The sequence below is a fragment of the Bemisia tabaci genome, chromosome 3 (genome assembly GCF_918797505.1).
Source record: "Bemisia tabaci chromosome 3, PGI_BMITA_v3".
Classification (NCBI taxonomy): domain Eukaryota; kingdom Metazoa; phylum Arthropoda; class Insecta; order Hemiptera; family Aleyrodidae; genus Bemisia; species Bemisia tabaci.
Window position 1 is genome coordinate 58,834,966 of NC_092795.1, and position 14,772 is coordinate 58,849,737.

The 14,772-nt window shown below is 37.9% G+C and overlaps 1 protein-coding gene across 1 annotated transcript; it reads left to right on the top strand.

The window, feature by feature from the left end:
* The first annotated feature begins 2,001 nt into the window (after window positions 1-2,001).
* LOC109030730 (uncharacterized) lies at window positions 2,002-11,665 on the top strand. Its single transcript, XM_072298906.1, has 5 exons — window positions 2,002-2,475; window positions 4,967-5,020; window positions 6,207-6,257; window positions 7,924-7,977; window positions 9,969-11,665. The coding sequence occupies exons 1-5, from the start codon at window positions 2,409-2,411 to the stop codon at window positions 10,454-10,456; spliced, it is 714 nt and encodes a 237-aa protein (XP_072155007.1). The 5' UTR covers window positions 2,002-2,408; the 3' UTR covers window positions 10,457-11,665.
* The last annotated feature ends 3,107 nt before the right edge of the window (window positions 11,666-14,772 follow it).

A 14,772-nucleotide genomic window follows, 5' to 3' on the forward strand; every position in this document is an offset into this window, starting at 1 on the left:
TGAGTGCAGTCGGTTTCATCAAATTTCTCAGCAATACAAGAGACTTCGCCACATTTTTCCAACAGTTTAATAAATTTGCCTTTGCCCTTGCCACGAAATGCTGAAGTAGTATCACATCCACTGACAACATGGATAAACAGAATGCTCTTCTTCAAATTTACATTCGATGTTCGCAATTGATTTGAGCTAAAAATTTGGGCTGCATATTAGCCCTTACCTGGTTTGAGTAATAGGACGTCGCTTGATGCAGGTGTCAAAGCTGTCATTAGAACAAGGAGGTCAATGTCTTCACCAACGATTAGAGTACCTATATTGAGAGAGTATGGCCACCGGTGTTACCACCTCTGATTGGCTCAGCCATCTTAGGCTGAATGGAGCCCTTAGGACCCAAAAATGGCGGACGCCATAAATTAATGTGATGCAAAATGACTCAAATTGTAGTTTTCTTTGCTTACCGTAACGAGAAATTTACCCAAATGCACTATTGCGATTCTTTACATATTTTTAAGGCTAATCGTGTGCAATTTTTGAGAAAAATTATCTTAGATGTAGTAAGGTTGGCAGCAAGTGCGGTTGGTGAAAACCGTCAAAAGTTGGCAATGACCCCCCTCCTATCCACAAAAACCAAAACAAAGCACCGCCATTTTTGGGTCCTAAAAGTCTCTCCATGGGGCCCAGTGGCCACACTCTCTTAATATAGGTACTCTACCAACGATAAAAACTTGTTTCTTCGTTCCTCTCGGCAGACTGATAGCTTCATTTACGATGAGAGTATCCGCATCGTCCTCTGCTTGAGATACTTTAACTTGACTCCCTGTAGTAAAGTGTTTCGATAGCAAGCAAATCAAACGCGCCTCATTTTTTTCATTATAGATAGAAGCAAGTCCTGGGCCACGGATAGAGGAGTGTCCTCAAAAAAAATTAAGGCAGGACATTTCTTAAAGCTATAACGTCGTCACCTTTCAACGCTTTTTGTAGAATCTGTTGCGCTTTTTGTTCGTATCCATCAAAAACAATTGAACCTTCAAGACCATCATGCTTTTCAACATATAGGTATTAATAAACGATTCCACCGCTTAAGGTAATAAACGAAGAAATGCTTGTCTTATTCCTATTTCTATATTTTGTATTAATTCATTTCCTTTTAGTTACTTTGAAAAAAGAAGATTTGTTGTTTGACAAATTTAATTTGAATAAGAAAGCATAAAATAATAACATTATCTTCAAGCGCGACCGTTGACATTTATTAACTATACAACATGCATGACGTAAAGGGGGAGGGGGGGGGGGGTTCACGATGAAAGGAAATTAGCACATATTTAAATGGATAATATGACTTACCCTCGCGGTAAATCTACCAAAAAAGTGAAGCCGTTTCATCTTGGACCGCAACAATTCATGGCGCGGCCAAGCCGAGCCTCACCGCGTAGTAGCCGCCGTTGGTTCGGACCGCATAGCGCTCCGGGGGCGGACCCCCTAATGAATTCATAAGCATTTTTAGCATGTAAATTTTATGCTCTTTCATTCCGGTGAGAACAGTTTTTTGCCTCAGACTCGCCGTTTTTAAGATAATTACAGATTTTGTTGAAAAAACGTGATTTCTCGCAAGATTTGACTTTCCTAGCCGCAGGAAACTACCGCCATATCTCACGAACCAGAAGTCGCAACTTGATAAATGTATAGTGTTTCTAATAGGCAATTTTATGATATTTTTAAAAGGTTCAGTGACATTTTTCCGTAGGATCGATATTTTTCAAGATATAAGCTAAAAACCGGTCGCCGGCGGCGTATTTTGGCCCCCCGCCCCCCTTTTTTCAAGATGGCGGCCTTAGCGGACGGCCGATTTTGGTAAACTTTTGATATGTTGTTCTGGTAGCCTAATGCAACATGTTTCCGCAAAAAAACCTTCTATATATGGATTTTCCCAGATGACCCTTATTTAGAGCTAAATTGACTGGACTAACCCACTTGAGGATAATTTGAACTCACTGTACTCATTCTTGCGGGACACGCAATAATTCATGCTTTCTTACACGTCTTTGACGTCAGACTTGAGCATGTCCCCGTCAGTGACTTCATCCAATGGCGCATCTCTATGAAAACATGGCGGACGAACTACAGAAGCCACGCAGCATGCAAAATTGATGTTTTTCAATTTCAGTCGAACCTAAAATGTCATGTCAACGACTCATCTGGCATCAAAGCTCTGACAAATGTGGCAGTCTTCAGCAAGCTTTCACAGAAAAAAAGAATGCGTTCCAATTTTTTACCTTTTTAGGCCTCATGACAGATTTTGTAAATTGAAATTTTTTGTTAAAATTTAAAAAAAAAGTTCATCCGGCAAACGAGCGTAGTCAGTACGAGTTCATAGCTCTGCCGAGTGAAATGAGGTTTTCATCCATGCAGTCATGAGGCTCATCTTGGCGTCTTTGTGTTTCTCTGTGATTGTTGTTGCCGTAACTCCAGTTCAAAACGGTAAACCATTCTACTTAACCTCAAGTGGCTGAATATTTCAGAAAATTAGTAATGAATCGAAAGGAAAGGAAATACTGAAAAGTTTTACTCGGATAAAGACAATTTCCAGATCTCCTGTCCTCTAACATTCTTTGAAGTTTCAAATTGAAGAAAAATATGGATTTATCATTTAGAACCTTATGAATTCTTTGGAGGAAGTTTACCTCACTCATTTTTCTTCAATAATTATATGATGAACTTAGAATTTTTGAATTTCAAACGGTATCTGTTTATTTAGCCACGGCTCATTTAGCCACGTGGCGAACTGCAACAAAAATTGTTGCGAATTGCCACAAACTCTAAGTGCTGTGTGGCTAAATGAAACAAGAAAAATTGGTGTGGCAAAATGCAACAAAAATTGTTGCAGTTAGCCACAGTCTTTGGAATGGCCCATCAAATTTAGCGAAAAAATTGTTATTTATCTTCCCATTTTTATTTTACTGCAGTGTAAGTGATTTTATTAAGAGTCTGGAATAGATTAAAAAGTATAAATAACAAATTTTTATTTTAATAATTTTACCATCCTCCACTAGTGACCAATGCAATACTGATTCTACTTTACGCTAAAATACATGAAAATTTACTAATTGGAAAGTATTCGGAGGAATTATTGACCACATGCGTGCAGCTCGCCTTCCTTAGGTTAGGTTAGGTAAGGTTAGGTTAAGTTAGGTTAGGTTAGGTTAGGTAAGGTTAGGTTCGGTTAGGTTAGGTAAGGTTAGGTTCGGTTAGGTTAGGTTAGGTCAAATTCGTTTTGATTAGGTTCGGTAACGCTGCAATGTAGATACGTGGTTTTGTCCTTTGGCCATGTGGCTAACTGCAACATAATTTGTTGCACTTTGCCACGTTTGCCACACTAATTTGTATTGTTTCGTTTAGCCACATAGCACTTAGAATCTGTGGCAAGATGCAACATTTTTTGTTGCATCTAGCCACGTGGCTAAATGAGCTGTGGCTAAATGAAACGTAATCTTTCAAACCATCCGAGAATTTTGTACGGTCGGACAACCAAATGTGTATTTTTTATTTACTGATATTACGATTGATTCCTTAGTGCATGTCACATCAACCGTCGATGACTCCACAAGAGTATCACTTACATATACCTTATTGGGTTGGTCTTTTGTCTACATTATTACCCCTTCATAAACTTTCTCTCATCGTGGAGGAGACTATACAGGGTGGGCCAGAAGTTCCAGGACGGTCGGCTAACTTTTTAACCGTTCGAGATAGAAAAATGAAACTTTGGGAATGTTCCTATCTCAAAGGGGACCATCTTATGGGGGAGTCAAAATTTTGGTCCCCCCTAAGGGAGGGGGCGGGAGGCCCCCAACTTTTTTTTTTCAAATGGCAACCCCTATCTTGTGATACCTCATTCGAAAGACCATAAAAAACTAAGAATTTTGGCGCAAACTGCAGATCAATATCTTAATTTTTGACCGAGTTATGATAGGATCAAAGGTCAAATTTGACCTATTTTCAAAAAATCACAACTCCGGTTCAAATTATCGTAAAGAAAAAAATAAAATGGGAAATTTTACTGATTGTGTTCGCTTTTTTGTAAAAATTGCAGAAATCACTTCGAACTAATTTTAAGGGGGGGATTCGGACCCCCAAATACGTCAATTCAAAGGTCATTCAATTTTCCCGCGAAATAAGCCAATTTCCCCTAGATTTGCCTCCACATTATCTCAGTAAGGTCAAAATCAGTTCAACATTACGTTGGGCAAGTCCCCAAATTTCAGGAAAAGTTAAAAAAAACCAATTTAAACGGTCAAATTTAATTACCTACCTTAAATTGCGTTTTGATCGTTGAACTTAAATGAAGCCTAAAAAAAAACGCGCCTGACAACGGTGGTTATCATTTTCGGGAAACGAAAAAACGCGTTTACGGTTTCCTTGGTAACCTTTGTTTGCTATCAGCTGATGTTTTATTTCCATTTCCCAGCCAAGTCGACGGAGTTTATACTTCCTTTCTTCACTAAACACATTTACTAACACCTGAGCGCTTTTCTAATACGACAGTATTAGAACTTTCCCGCTTGTTTTAGCGTTACACTTGGTAAAAGATTTTATACACTATCGTATAAAACTCATTGAAACTGTTTTTTTAGGGCACAGAGCGTTTAATTTTTGCATTGAAATGCAGGTATTGCATGTTTCATTTTTCATTTAACTGTTTTTTTTTTAGCAATTTATTCCACAATAACAGACCGAGTTCTCCTCGCAAACATTTAAATCGATCTCTGGATCGATTTAAATGTTTGCGAGGCAACATGTTTGAGCACAACAAAGCCTCTTTCTTTCCGTTTCGACGGTGTCACATTTTCTTTCGTTATTAAAAAGCCCTCTCAATTTTTGTACGTTCACTTAAGTGTACAACTCATTTTATTTTCTTTCCGTTTTATTATTTAAAAATCTGTTTTATTGACAAAGCTATCTTTTCTTTTAGGTAAAAATGGAGGTAAAGCAGGTGTTGGAGAAAGAATTGGACAAGTAGTAGATTGTAAGTTTTTAGCCAAGTAGAACGTTTCTCTTTCGTTATCACTTCATTAGATATAAAACCATCTGTCGCGTTATTAAATGCAATTTTCGTGTCTAATAATTGCAGAATTTACAAATTAACGAATACTTTTTTGAAGTCACATGCTATACTAACTAATCCATTAAATTTTCCGTTCCATCTTTTTCTCCGGTTAATTGAGAAAAAATTGTGACCTTAAAAAAATAAACAAATTATAAATAAAATAAAATTACCAAACTAGCGGGTGCGTTATCTGAACTATCCATTATCAGAAATTTTACTCAAAAGAATATACTATGTTTTGAACATACCACGATCACGATTTATAACTCAATCGAAATATTCCCAATTGAATGTTATACAGCTGAGTACTGAAAACTCGTAAAAGAAAATTCGGAACAAAACTGGCGATCGTAAATTATTCATCTTGTAACAATTTAACTGGACGAGGATTTATTTGGAAACTGTTCCAACTCTCATGATTCAAAGTTTCTGAATCATCTCTCTCCCATGTATAATTACATTTTCACGAATCTGCAAATAAAATTATAGGTACAATGCGTTCCTCGGTCAAAGCTGTTGGGAATAAAGAAAACTTACTAATATTTTCCAATAATAATTTTGTGTCGAACAACAAGTACTCCTCGGTGCCTCTGAAAATGGAGAATAGGCTGAAATTGCATACCTTGAAATCGTCAAAGTCGGATTTCACACGTTTCTGTCGTTTCCCATTAGTGTCGAAAAAACATTTTAATCCACGGGGATGCGGTATTCAGCAATGTCAGCAGCCATTTTAAAAAGCTCTGTAGACATCTCAGGGACAAGAGACCATCCACTGGTCTCATAGCAACAGGCAGAAGCTTTTACTTTCGGGGATTCAACATTTCCTTATGGACAAATGAAAGGAAGCAACCGTTATCTTACCAATTAGGCGGATGATGGGCCTCGGGTGACGTCATAAGCCAAACAAGTTTCCCAAACGTCGGTTCCTTTTGCGAAACAAAACTCCCAACACGTTGTTTACCATCGACCTAGTAGGAAGGTGGACAGTTGAATGTTGAAGTCTAAAGCTTCTATCAGGATACCAATGGAGGGTCTCTCGCCTCTGAGACATCTTTTGGCCCAAATATAGCCCACTACTTCAATAGCAATTGAAACTTTGTTACAGGGTCAAAAAACCAGGGTCAAAAAATCAAGGACGCCAATATCATGGACCGAGGTAAATTCTAGTTAATATTCGTGAGTCTAATTTTCCACTCTTTTATGAGTTCATAAATGTATACCTACTATAATAGTAATAGAAAGGTCGAAATTGTAAGGGAGAAAAAGTATCGAGATGTAAGATAGTTTGGAACATGCTGAAGAACGGTCATCATATACTGTACTTTAAAAATAAAATAAGGAAGATCGATACATATATAATCTCCACGAATCCAAGATTTTCATGATTAATAAACTCCCCTGCTTTCAGTACATTTTTGAAAAATGCAACTGGAAGTGAAGAAATTTTAAAACCAGATCGCAAGGTACCTGTTTTCAAATTGGCTTTATAGACCAACGGACAATGCTATCTAATATTTTATAACTTCTACTCAACGGTAACATTCACACTGGTGTAAATGATACATTTTTATAACACTGATCATTTGTTAGCTATTCTGTGGGTGAAATGCATACATATTGTCTAAATACTGTTAGGATTCGATGGCTAAGACATTATAAAATGGGAATTGCAAGGCGGGCATTTGACGACCCGGTACAAACTAATGAGTATCCCGGTACACTATTTGAAGGCAAATCATACATTTTAAAGAGTGGTGATTCGACGGTTGCCATTTATTGTGTCAGAGCAATATATCGCACGTCGCTCTGACACAAAAAATGGCAATCGTTGAATCACCTTGACCATGAAATGAAGCAACATATGGCCAATTTTTGCGTTTAATCGGAAGGACCAGCAAAATTTTTATTCAGAAATACCCAACAAACTCCTGATAAAAATACAGTTTGCGAGTGGAAGTTTCGCAACGTTGAAATGTGCTTAATGTTCTTTTGTCTGGCAATATAAGACCATAAATTTATGCGCTCCTATTTTGAGCGCCTGACACAAAATAGCTCTAGAACTTTAATGGTATGACTCCAAGTGACATATGATGCTGTGATTTTTACCAAAAATCGTCGACGGCCTTTAATTTGTTAATTGTTCATACAAAGGAAATGTGTCATTTAATAATAATCTTTCTAGTTTCACTATAAGCTTTACCAATCATATTCAAGCTTTTCAAATTTCCTCCAATTTCTTTTCTTGTGCAGTTGTGTTGTTGTTGTGTGTTGTGTTTTGTTCAGTGTTGTTGTTAGGTATAACGTTTCTACAGATCTGGGTGTTCCCTTGGAAATTTGAAAACCACCTGGTGTGACACACAAAAAAAAAAATCCAAAATAAAAGTTCCCATAATTTATGAATTTTCAATGAAATTAGATAAATCAAATCGGTAAAGGGTGTGTTTCAACCATATTTTCAGCTTTAAAACAAGCCCCAAAGTTTGCAAATCAGTTGGGGTATCAGTGAGAAAATTCGAATTAGCGGGAAAACCTACTATTGCCGCATATCGCCTTCTTGCAGGCGCACTAAGCGGGTCGGGCCCAATTTTCCAAAAATCTTTCCTTCAAAAATGAGTGTAATAAAAACAAAAAAAGTTGGACTCGTTTTGATCCTCATGAGCTCAGTTTCAATTACGTGAATGTAATGGTTTGGCATTTCCTGTTTCCTTGTTCAGTTACCCTGATAAAATCCGAACTGATATATTTAACTTGTTTTACCTTTATTAGAAACCCCCTAAAATGATTAATAAATGCTGAAGTCCTTACTTTAATTCTCATTTCAGTTAAAGATCAAATTCCAGGCAGGCCCAAAAAAACAGAGACTGAACAACAAACAGGTAAGAATTAATCAATGTACAAATTGAGTGGAATTCTAGATCCGCAGGGGGATGACATTTTTTGGTGATTTGATGCCGTTGGATGGAGGGAGAGATGAAGCAGATGAAAAAAATAAAGAGAAAATATTCTATGTAAAATGGTCTACCATCAGAGGCACGTTTCTGCGGCTCGTGTAACTTACTCATTAGACGAATACTCTTGTGTGTAGTTACTGATACCTCCTTGTTTTCGATAATGATGAAATGTATTTCCTCTTAGAACGAGGAGAACGAGGAGGCAGAAACGGCCCCAGAGGAAGGACCTATGAAAGACCTAACCCTGATGCGAGAGTGAGATCAGGATCAAGTCCTAAAAAGGATTACTTCCTGACATTTTTCCACGTTCCATCCGAATCTATATTTTCTTAAAATAGTATCCAAAATCTCATGTAGCAAAAATGCGCTTTCATAATTCTAAAAATAGCAGAAAGTGTTTAAGATCTTGACACAAGGTCTTTGAGCATTGATTCTCACTGCTGTTAAATTGAGGGGCTTGGAGCACAAGGCGCATACGTGCAGTTTTCGACAAAATTGAGATATTGGTGATTTCAACTGGATCTATCTTTGGAATAAACTCTGTGAGAAATTCACCGGTGAAATTCATTTTTTAAACATCCAAATGTGAAACTGAACTTTTTTCCGCCATAAGGCTTCAAATAATTTAGAAAATTTAAGCACGTTTTTCTCGAAACAGCACAAACTGCACTTATGCGCCTTGTCCTCCAAGCTCCTCAAGTGATGGATCATTCTGAGACTGCAAGTACATCATGTAAGTGAGATGGCATTTGAAAATTCTGTATTTGGGGTCAACAGAAGGGTGAAATCATGACTGCACTGGTAAAAATTGGCAGTAGAATCTGTGTTCCAAAATACCATAGACCTACAGCCGACTGTAAGATTTCCAATAGCTTCTATAGCCGGCTACACAATTTCGTATAGCCTTTTATAGCCGACGACGATTAAGCAACAGCCAGGCGATAAAGTGTATGCTAAACGTTACTAATTACGGATGCTAGGATTTAGTGAGTTTTTGGACCACTGCTCTCTTTTTGGGCCGTAGTATCTTGTCATGTAAGAGGGTTTCCGATTGGCTGTCATTTTGGTATGATGAGTGGCAGTGAAGGCCAAGATACACCAGCGAATTACAAACGCTCGTTGAATCGACTGAGTGGTGTCCAGCGACCCACCAATCATGACGTCTCGAGACCTTAATCATTAGGTTCTCCGTGTTCTTCTCCTCTTTAACGGCGACACGTCATTTCTGCAGCCTGTATCTCCGCTCTTATTGCATCGATTTTCGTAAAACTTGGTAACAGAGGATATTTTGCGACGAGAAACTCTCATTATAGTCCAACTTCCGAAATTTTCAAATTCCAAGACTGTGGATGAGGCCCAAATTGCTATTTTAGCCTCTGAAATTGATATATTTATTTTTGTTAAACTTGGTCCCGTTGTCTCAAGTAGCCTACGAGTTGTGCTTAAACTCTCTCATTGCATGGGTCAGATTAATGTTCACTTTATTTGCGGCTGACCGTAAATCAACAAAACGCAAGCTGCGATGACAGAAGTTGCTTTGAACTACGAAAAATATCGATAAATTTTAATCGATTTTTAAAAAAAAAATGTTGTCTATATCTTGCGTTTTCCCGATTATAATGTTGAAGGAAGGAGAAACTTTAAATTATTGTCAATAAATTTTACTCGGCGTCTTTTATTTGGGATATCATTTTATTTTAGGCGACGAACGTTATATTTTTAGCTCATATTTACATGGAAATGTTATTGGTGGGATGAATATAACTCACAATTATTTTAAGGCGTTTCTACGATTCGTCCAGTGAGTAAAACCCAGGATAAGCCTGAATGTGACTATGCAGATATATGCTTATGACGCACTCTTCCAACACCTCGCTTTTTCGCCATTTACCAGCTTGTTTTTCCTTTTTTTGCAGGATCAAAGCACCCTCGTGTTTCGTGCATCCAGCACTGTGCTAGTCTTTTCGGTTTCGTCTTCGAATCGTTTTCAGCGGACAAGATTCTGAGATTTTCTGAGGGTACGGTCATTCCTGTTACCAAAGGGATAGAAGTCGAGGGGACCCAAGCAAACCAGGAATATCATTCAAGTTTGGTCAACGGGCACAAACGCATACCTGCGCATTGTAAATGCGAAGCAACGGAGGGATTCTCCCGTTTTTTGGAAGACCACGAATTGGATATCGAAATCTTTAATCATTTCAAAAAATTTAACAAGATACAGGATGCTGTGAATTATATATACGACGGCACCGTCAAGGTGAACGAAAAGCACGGGGCAAAGTCTTTCACTTACGTTGGTCATCAAGGCTTGATGACGTTGATACTTGCTGAGATGCAAAAAGCGAAAGTGTACGATCCTGATCGATGGATGTACCCTGAGAGATCCGCAATAAATATAGCGTAATACTTGATCGGTCTCTATTCGAACGGGTTTGAGGATCAAAAATATTCACCCAAGTCTCTCACGAAATACCTGTTTGAAAGAATTTACTGCTAGAGCTACAGGTTCAAATGAAGTCAAGTTAACAATTTAAACACTCAAAATTTTGCTAAATGTGTCAAATTCATCACATTCAAAATATTGGGAGTGACTCCGCTTGTCCTCGATGCTTAGTCCTCTAAATGTATGTTGCTCATTAGGATTTCGCTTATTCATCTAATATATCGACGGTGTAATTCGGCAATCACATAACTCGGTTTGTGACGTCGCAGACTTTCTGTCATACTTTATTTTTTCAACGGAAAACTACTCAACGGCAATTCTTTAAAACTGCCGTGATTTTTCTTCGCTGAGCGAAGAAAATTCTGCAAAAACTTCAAGGAATGATGTCAATTTGTTCTCCTTTATTAAAATAACATAGAGGTGGAGATTTTCAGACACTGCAAACGAGTTATGTGATTACCGACTCACACCGTCGATATGTTCTTCTTTGCCTGAGCGTCCTGATAAGAGTGAATCATGTGAAGAAAATCATATTGTGGAATTTCAGGATTTTACTTTGATATTTTGGATATTTTTCAATCCTTTTGGTCAGTCATTGTCAATACTATATCGTGAAGCGCCTACTGTCTCATAACCAAAGAGGCGTAGCCATGTTTCCCTCCTTTAGTTTAGCTTTTACTCTCGGTTTTTGAGTATTTTTTACCATGACGCATATTCATGGTATCACAATCTCTTTTGAAAATGTTTTTTCATCAATGCTTGTTTTCGTTTTGATATTTTTTATGAATATTTTTCGTGCCGATTTAAATATTGATGGCTAAAGTGCGAAACTTCGTATCTCTATCGCGGTGTTTCAAAATTTTCGCTCTTATTGAAATTTTTAAAAGAGAAACAAGCCAAATTTGTAGCTTTCTACAGACAGAAAAGAAAAATCAAGGAAGTTTTCAAGAAATCGCGTTGACTCGCTTTCCAAATAAAAAGCAGGGTCTGATAGAAAGTCTGCAACGTTGCATACAGATATACGTGGCTCCGCTCTGTGGCTATCGATATGTAGACTCAAATTGACAACAAAGGCGCAAACTCAATCCTCCGTTCGAAGTTTTTAAAATCGGATGTTACTTTACATTTGATGGTAAAAGCATGAAAATATAGCTCGAATAATGTTGCCCATTTAATGTTTTACCTTATTTACCCATGTTTTAATTCTCTCCCTATTAATTTGAAGGTACTTATCATTAATCGAAAAATTAGTTCTTTTGGCGTGTCACCTTCGCGTAAAAAATTCATACATCTCAACTTTAGGAAAAATTCTAAATTATGAGGTTTTAAAGCATTAAATTGCTTGATATCCAGCATTTGATGAATTCATTTGATCTCTGAGATAATCAACAGCCTAGGATTTTATATTCGACTGTATTAGTTAGTAAGATTCTGTAGCATAGTAAAAGTTGAATTTGATAGTGTCTTCTCCTCCCACCAAAAGCGTTGTCTTTGGTTCTTATATAACATCAACGTGCAGTCGTTTGTATATCTATGATCAGTGTGTTGTATATCCTATTCACCGAACCTGCACGACGTCAAATCGATTAAAATGGTTGTGTGTGTCCATTTAATTGTCTTACTTTGTTAACAGTTATTTTCCATTTTCCTCGTTTAATCGCTTAATATTTCCAATTCACTCGCTGAGAGCTCAGCTCTGAATCAAAAAGAACTTACTAAACTATCGGTTTGTCAAACTGAGGTTTTTTATGCGTGTGGTGATTTTAAGGTCATTCCTGGTGTGATCTTGTTCAATGTGATCTCAAAGAATAAAATCAAAGAATGAATATGTTGAATTCACGGTGAAAAGCAGCTTGAATCATTAACTGGAAATGAATTCTCTCGGCATAAGAGCAAAATTCATCCAAAGATCAGTAAAGGCGCAGCCCAGGATTTGTTCCTCTTTTTGTCTCCCTCCAATCGAATTTCGAGACTTTTGATCTAACACAGTATGACACTCTTCTCTTTTTTAAACCCCGCACTCTCAAAAAGGGGCCCCACTCTCACGTGCACTTTGACATTTGACAGACAGTCTGATGTCAACATTTTTTGCAGAGAACGTTCTACCTCGAATTTTGAATTACCACCGTGAACGCAAGTGCGCATATAAACAAAACGGCAGAGTGTCTCGGTTCGCAGACACCAATTTTCATATTTTCCTCGCACCGATACGAAGGGAAAAAGTCACGCAATATTCGTCAACCATCGCGCAGCTTTTTGCATTTGAGGGGATTGGAGGACAAGGCGCATAAGTACAAGTTTTGAAAACATTGAGATACTAATGATTTTAAGTTAGACCAGTCTCAATGCATATCGTTTGAAAAATTCGCTCCCAAATTCCAATTTCCAATTTTAAAGCATCTTAATGGACTTTTTACGAGGATCCATGTAATTTGAACAGTTCAAACGCGTATTCCTCGAAATTGTAAAAACTGCACCTATGGGCCATGTCCTCCAAGCCTCTCATTTGATGATTGACAGTTCAAATTCAATCTCGACGTGCAAAAAAGGAATAATTCATAACGGTGTTAATTGAAATCATAAAATTTCAATCTCATTAGAGGCCCTTCATAAAATGCGCGTAACGCTGCGCTTACTCACCCTTGTAGAGGGGGAGGCTTGAGCATGCGTCAGGGAGGTTTCAGACAGGGAGGTTTCAGACTACGTTATATAACGCTGGAATGGAAGCGTAGCGCCGATTTATCCTAATTTTAAGACAAAATATCAACATCGTGTCCAAATATTTTACCTATAAAATTCATTTAAAAACGCTAATATGAAAGATAGGTTCAAACTGGGTGTCACGTTATTCCATACGCCGATGTAGACCTGCGTTATGGGTAATCCACGAGAGGAAAGGAGGGGGGAATCCAATTTTCAATGTTACATATTTTAATAAACGGCCCCTAACGCCGATAGAGAACAAAAATTGAACGCAAATCATTTATGAGACACATTTTTTCTGGGTACTTTAGTAAAAATTTGCGATGACATACTCTTACCTACAATTCTCGATATGGATTATTTACATTAACTCAGGTTGGGCAAGAAGTGGAAATTCAGTTTCATGAACTGAACTCACCTCCCTCTGAAAATCACGTTCCTCGAAAAGTCTTATTCAACCAATGCGTACTGAGTGAGATGAATGTTCGTTCTTCGATCGGACAATAATCTGCAGGTTTGTTGCCTTTGCAGCGGAATGGGTCAGTTGCGCTGGTCATAGAATCTCGTTTTGATGCTTGATTTTTGTAAATTAGCGAAAAATAGTAAGATGTGTCCAACAGCAACTTTCTACGTTCAATATTAACCGAGATATCGCGCCTTAAAAAATTCGGTTTATGACGTCATCCACCGCGGTAAAGACACCCTTGGTATCTTCCATATTGCTTCAGTCCGAGACACCGCAATCACACGCTGAATGTGGGAGCTGAATGTTGCTTGAATGTGGAAGTCATCGGCCCGATGCCTGAATTTTGCGCGTGACGCGCAAAATTCAGCAACGATTCTCAGCAACCATCGGACCAATTTTGAATTTGTCTGAACTACTCGAGTAGATTTGATACACATCTGGATGAAAATAACTCGAATTTGCTAAATTTCAGCCGTTGGGCGATGACTGTTGACTTCCACATGCAGGTGCTAAATTCAGCGTCTGATTGCGGCAACAGTCACGTTTAGTAACCGCAGTGCAAATGTGTGTCCCACTGGTTAATGAAAACAAGGTGAAAGAAACCAAAGGTGTCACTACCGTAGTAGATGACTTCATAAACCGAATTTTTGAAAGCGCGATATCTCGGTTAAGATTCAACGTAAAAAGTGCTAATTGGATAGGTCTGATTAGTGTTAGCTAATCTAAAAATATTAAGTATAGAAGCACGATCCTGTGACCAGTGCAACTGATCCATTGACGGTGAACTTAAAATTGACGAAACCTACCAATAAGTAACATCGTTTATCAGTCCAATCGCGATGAAAATGTGTTTTTACGAATATGTAACTATTTTCGCTCACCAGTGTATTCGTTGCCTACACGCCGAAATTGAAGGCGACTCTGAAGAAACCAATAAGTACCTGCTAATAGGTTACGCATTGTGTATTGGTTGGTTGTATCAAAGTTAAAGGAGAGGAACGATACAAATGTATGATTCTCACATAGATAACTATTTTCGCTTACCGGTGGGCTTATAGCTTGTGTGGCAAAATTTAATGGGAGCTTTTAACCTTGAAAACCCCCTATT

What these genes read in the sequence shown, in the direction of transcription:
- LOC109030730 (XM_072298906.1), top strand. Translation starts at nt 2,409, where the DNA reads ATGAGGCTCATCTTGGCGTCTTTGTGTTTCTCTGTGATTGTTGTTGCC. An exon ending in AATTGGACAAGTAGTAGATT is followed by an intron (nt 5,021 to 6,206) that starts GTAAGTTTTTAG and finishes ACTTTGTTACAG; the next exon opens with GGTCAAAAAACCAGGGTCAA. An exon ending in AGAGACTGAACAACAAACAG is followed by an intron (nt 7,978 to 9,968) that starts GTAAGAATTAAT and finishes CTTTTTTTGCAG; the next exon opens with GATCAAAGCACCCTCGTGTT.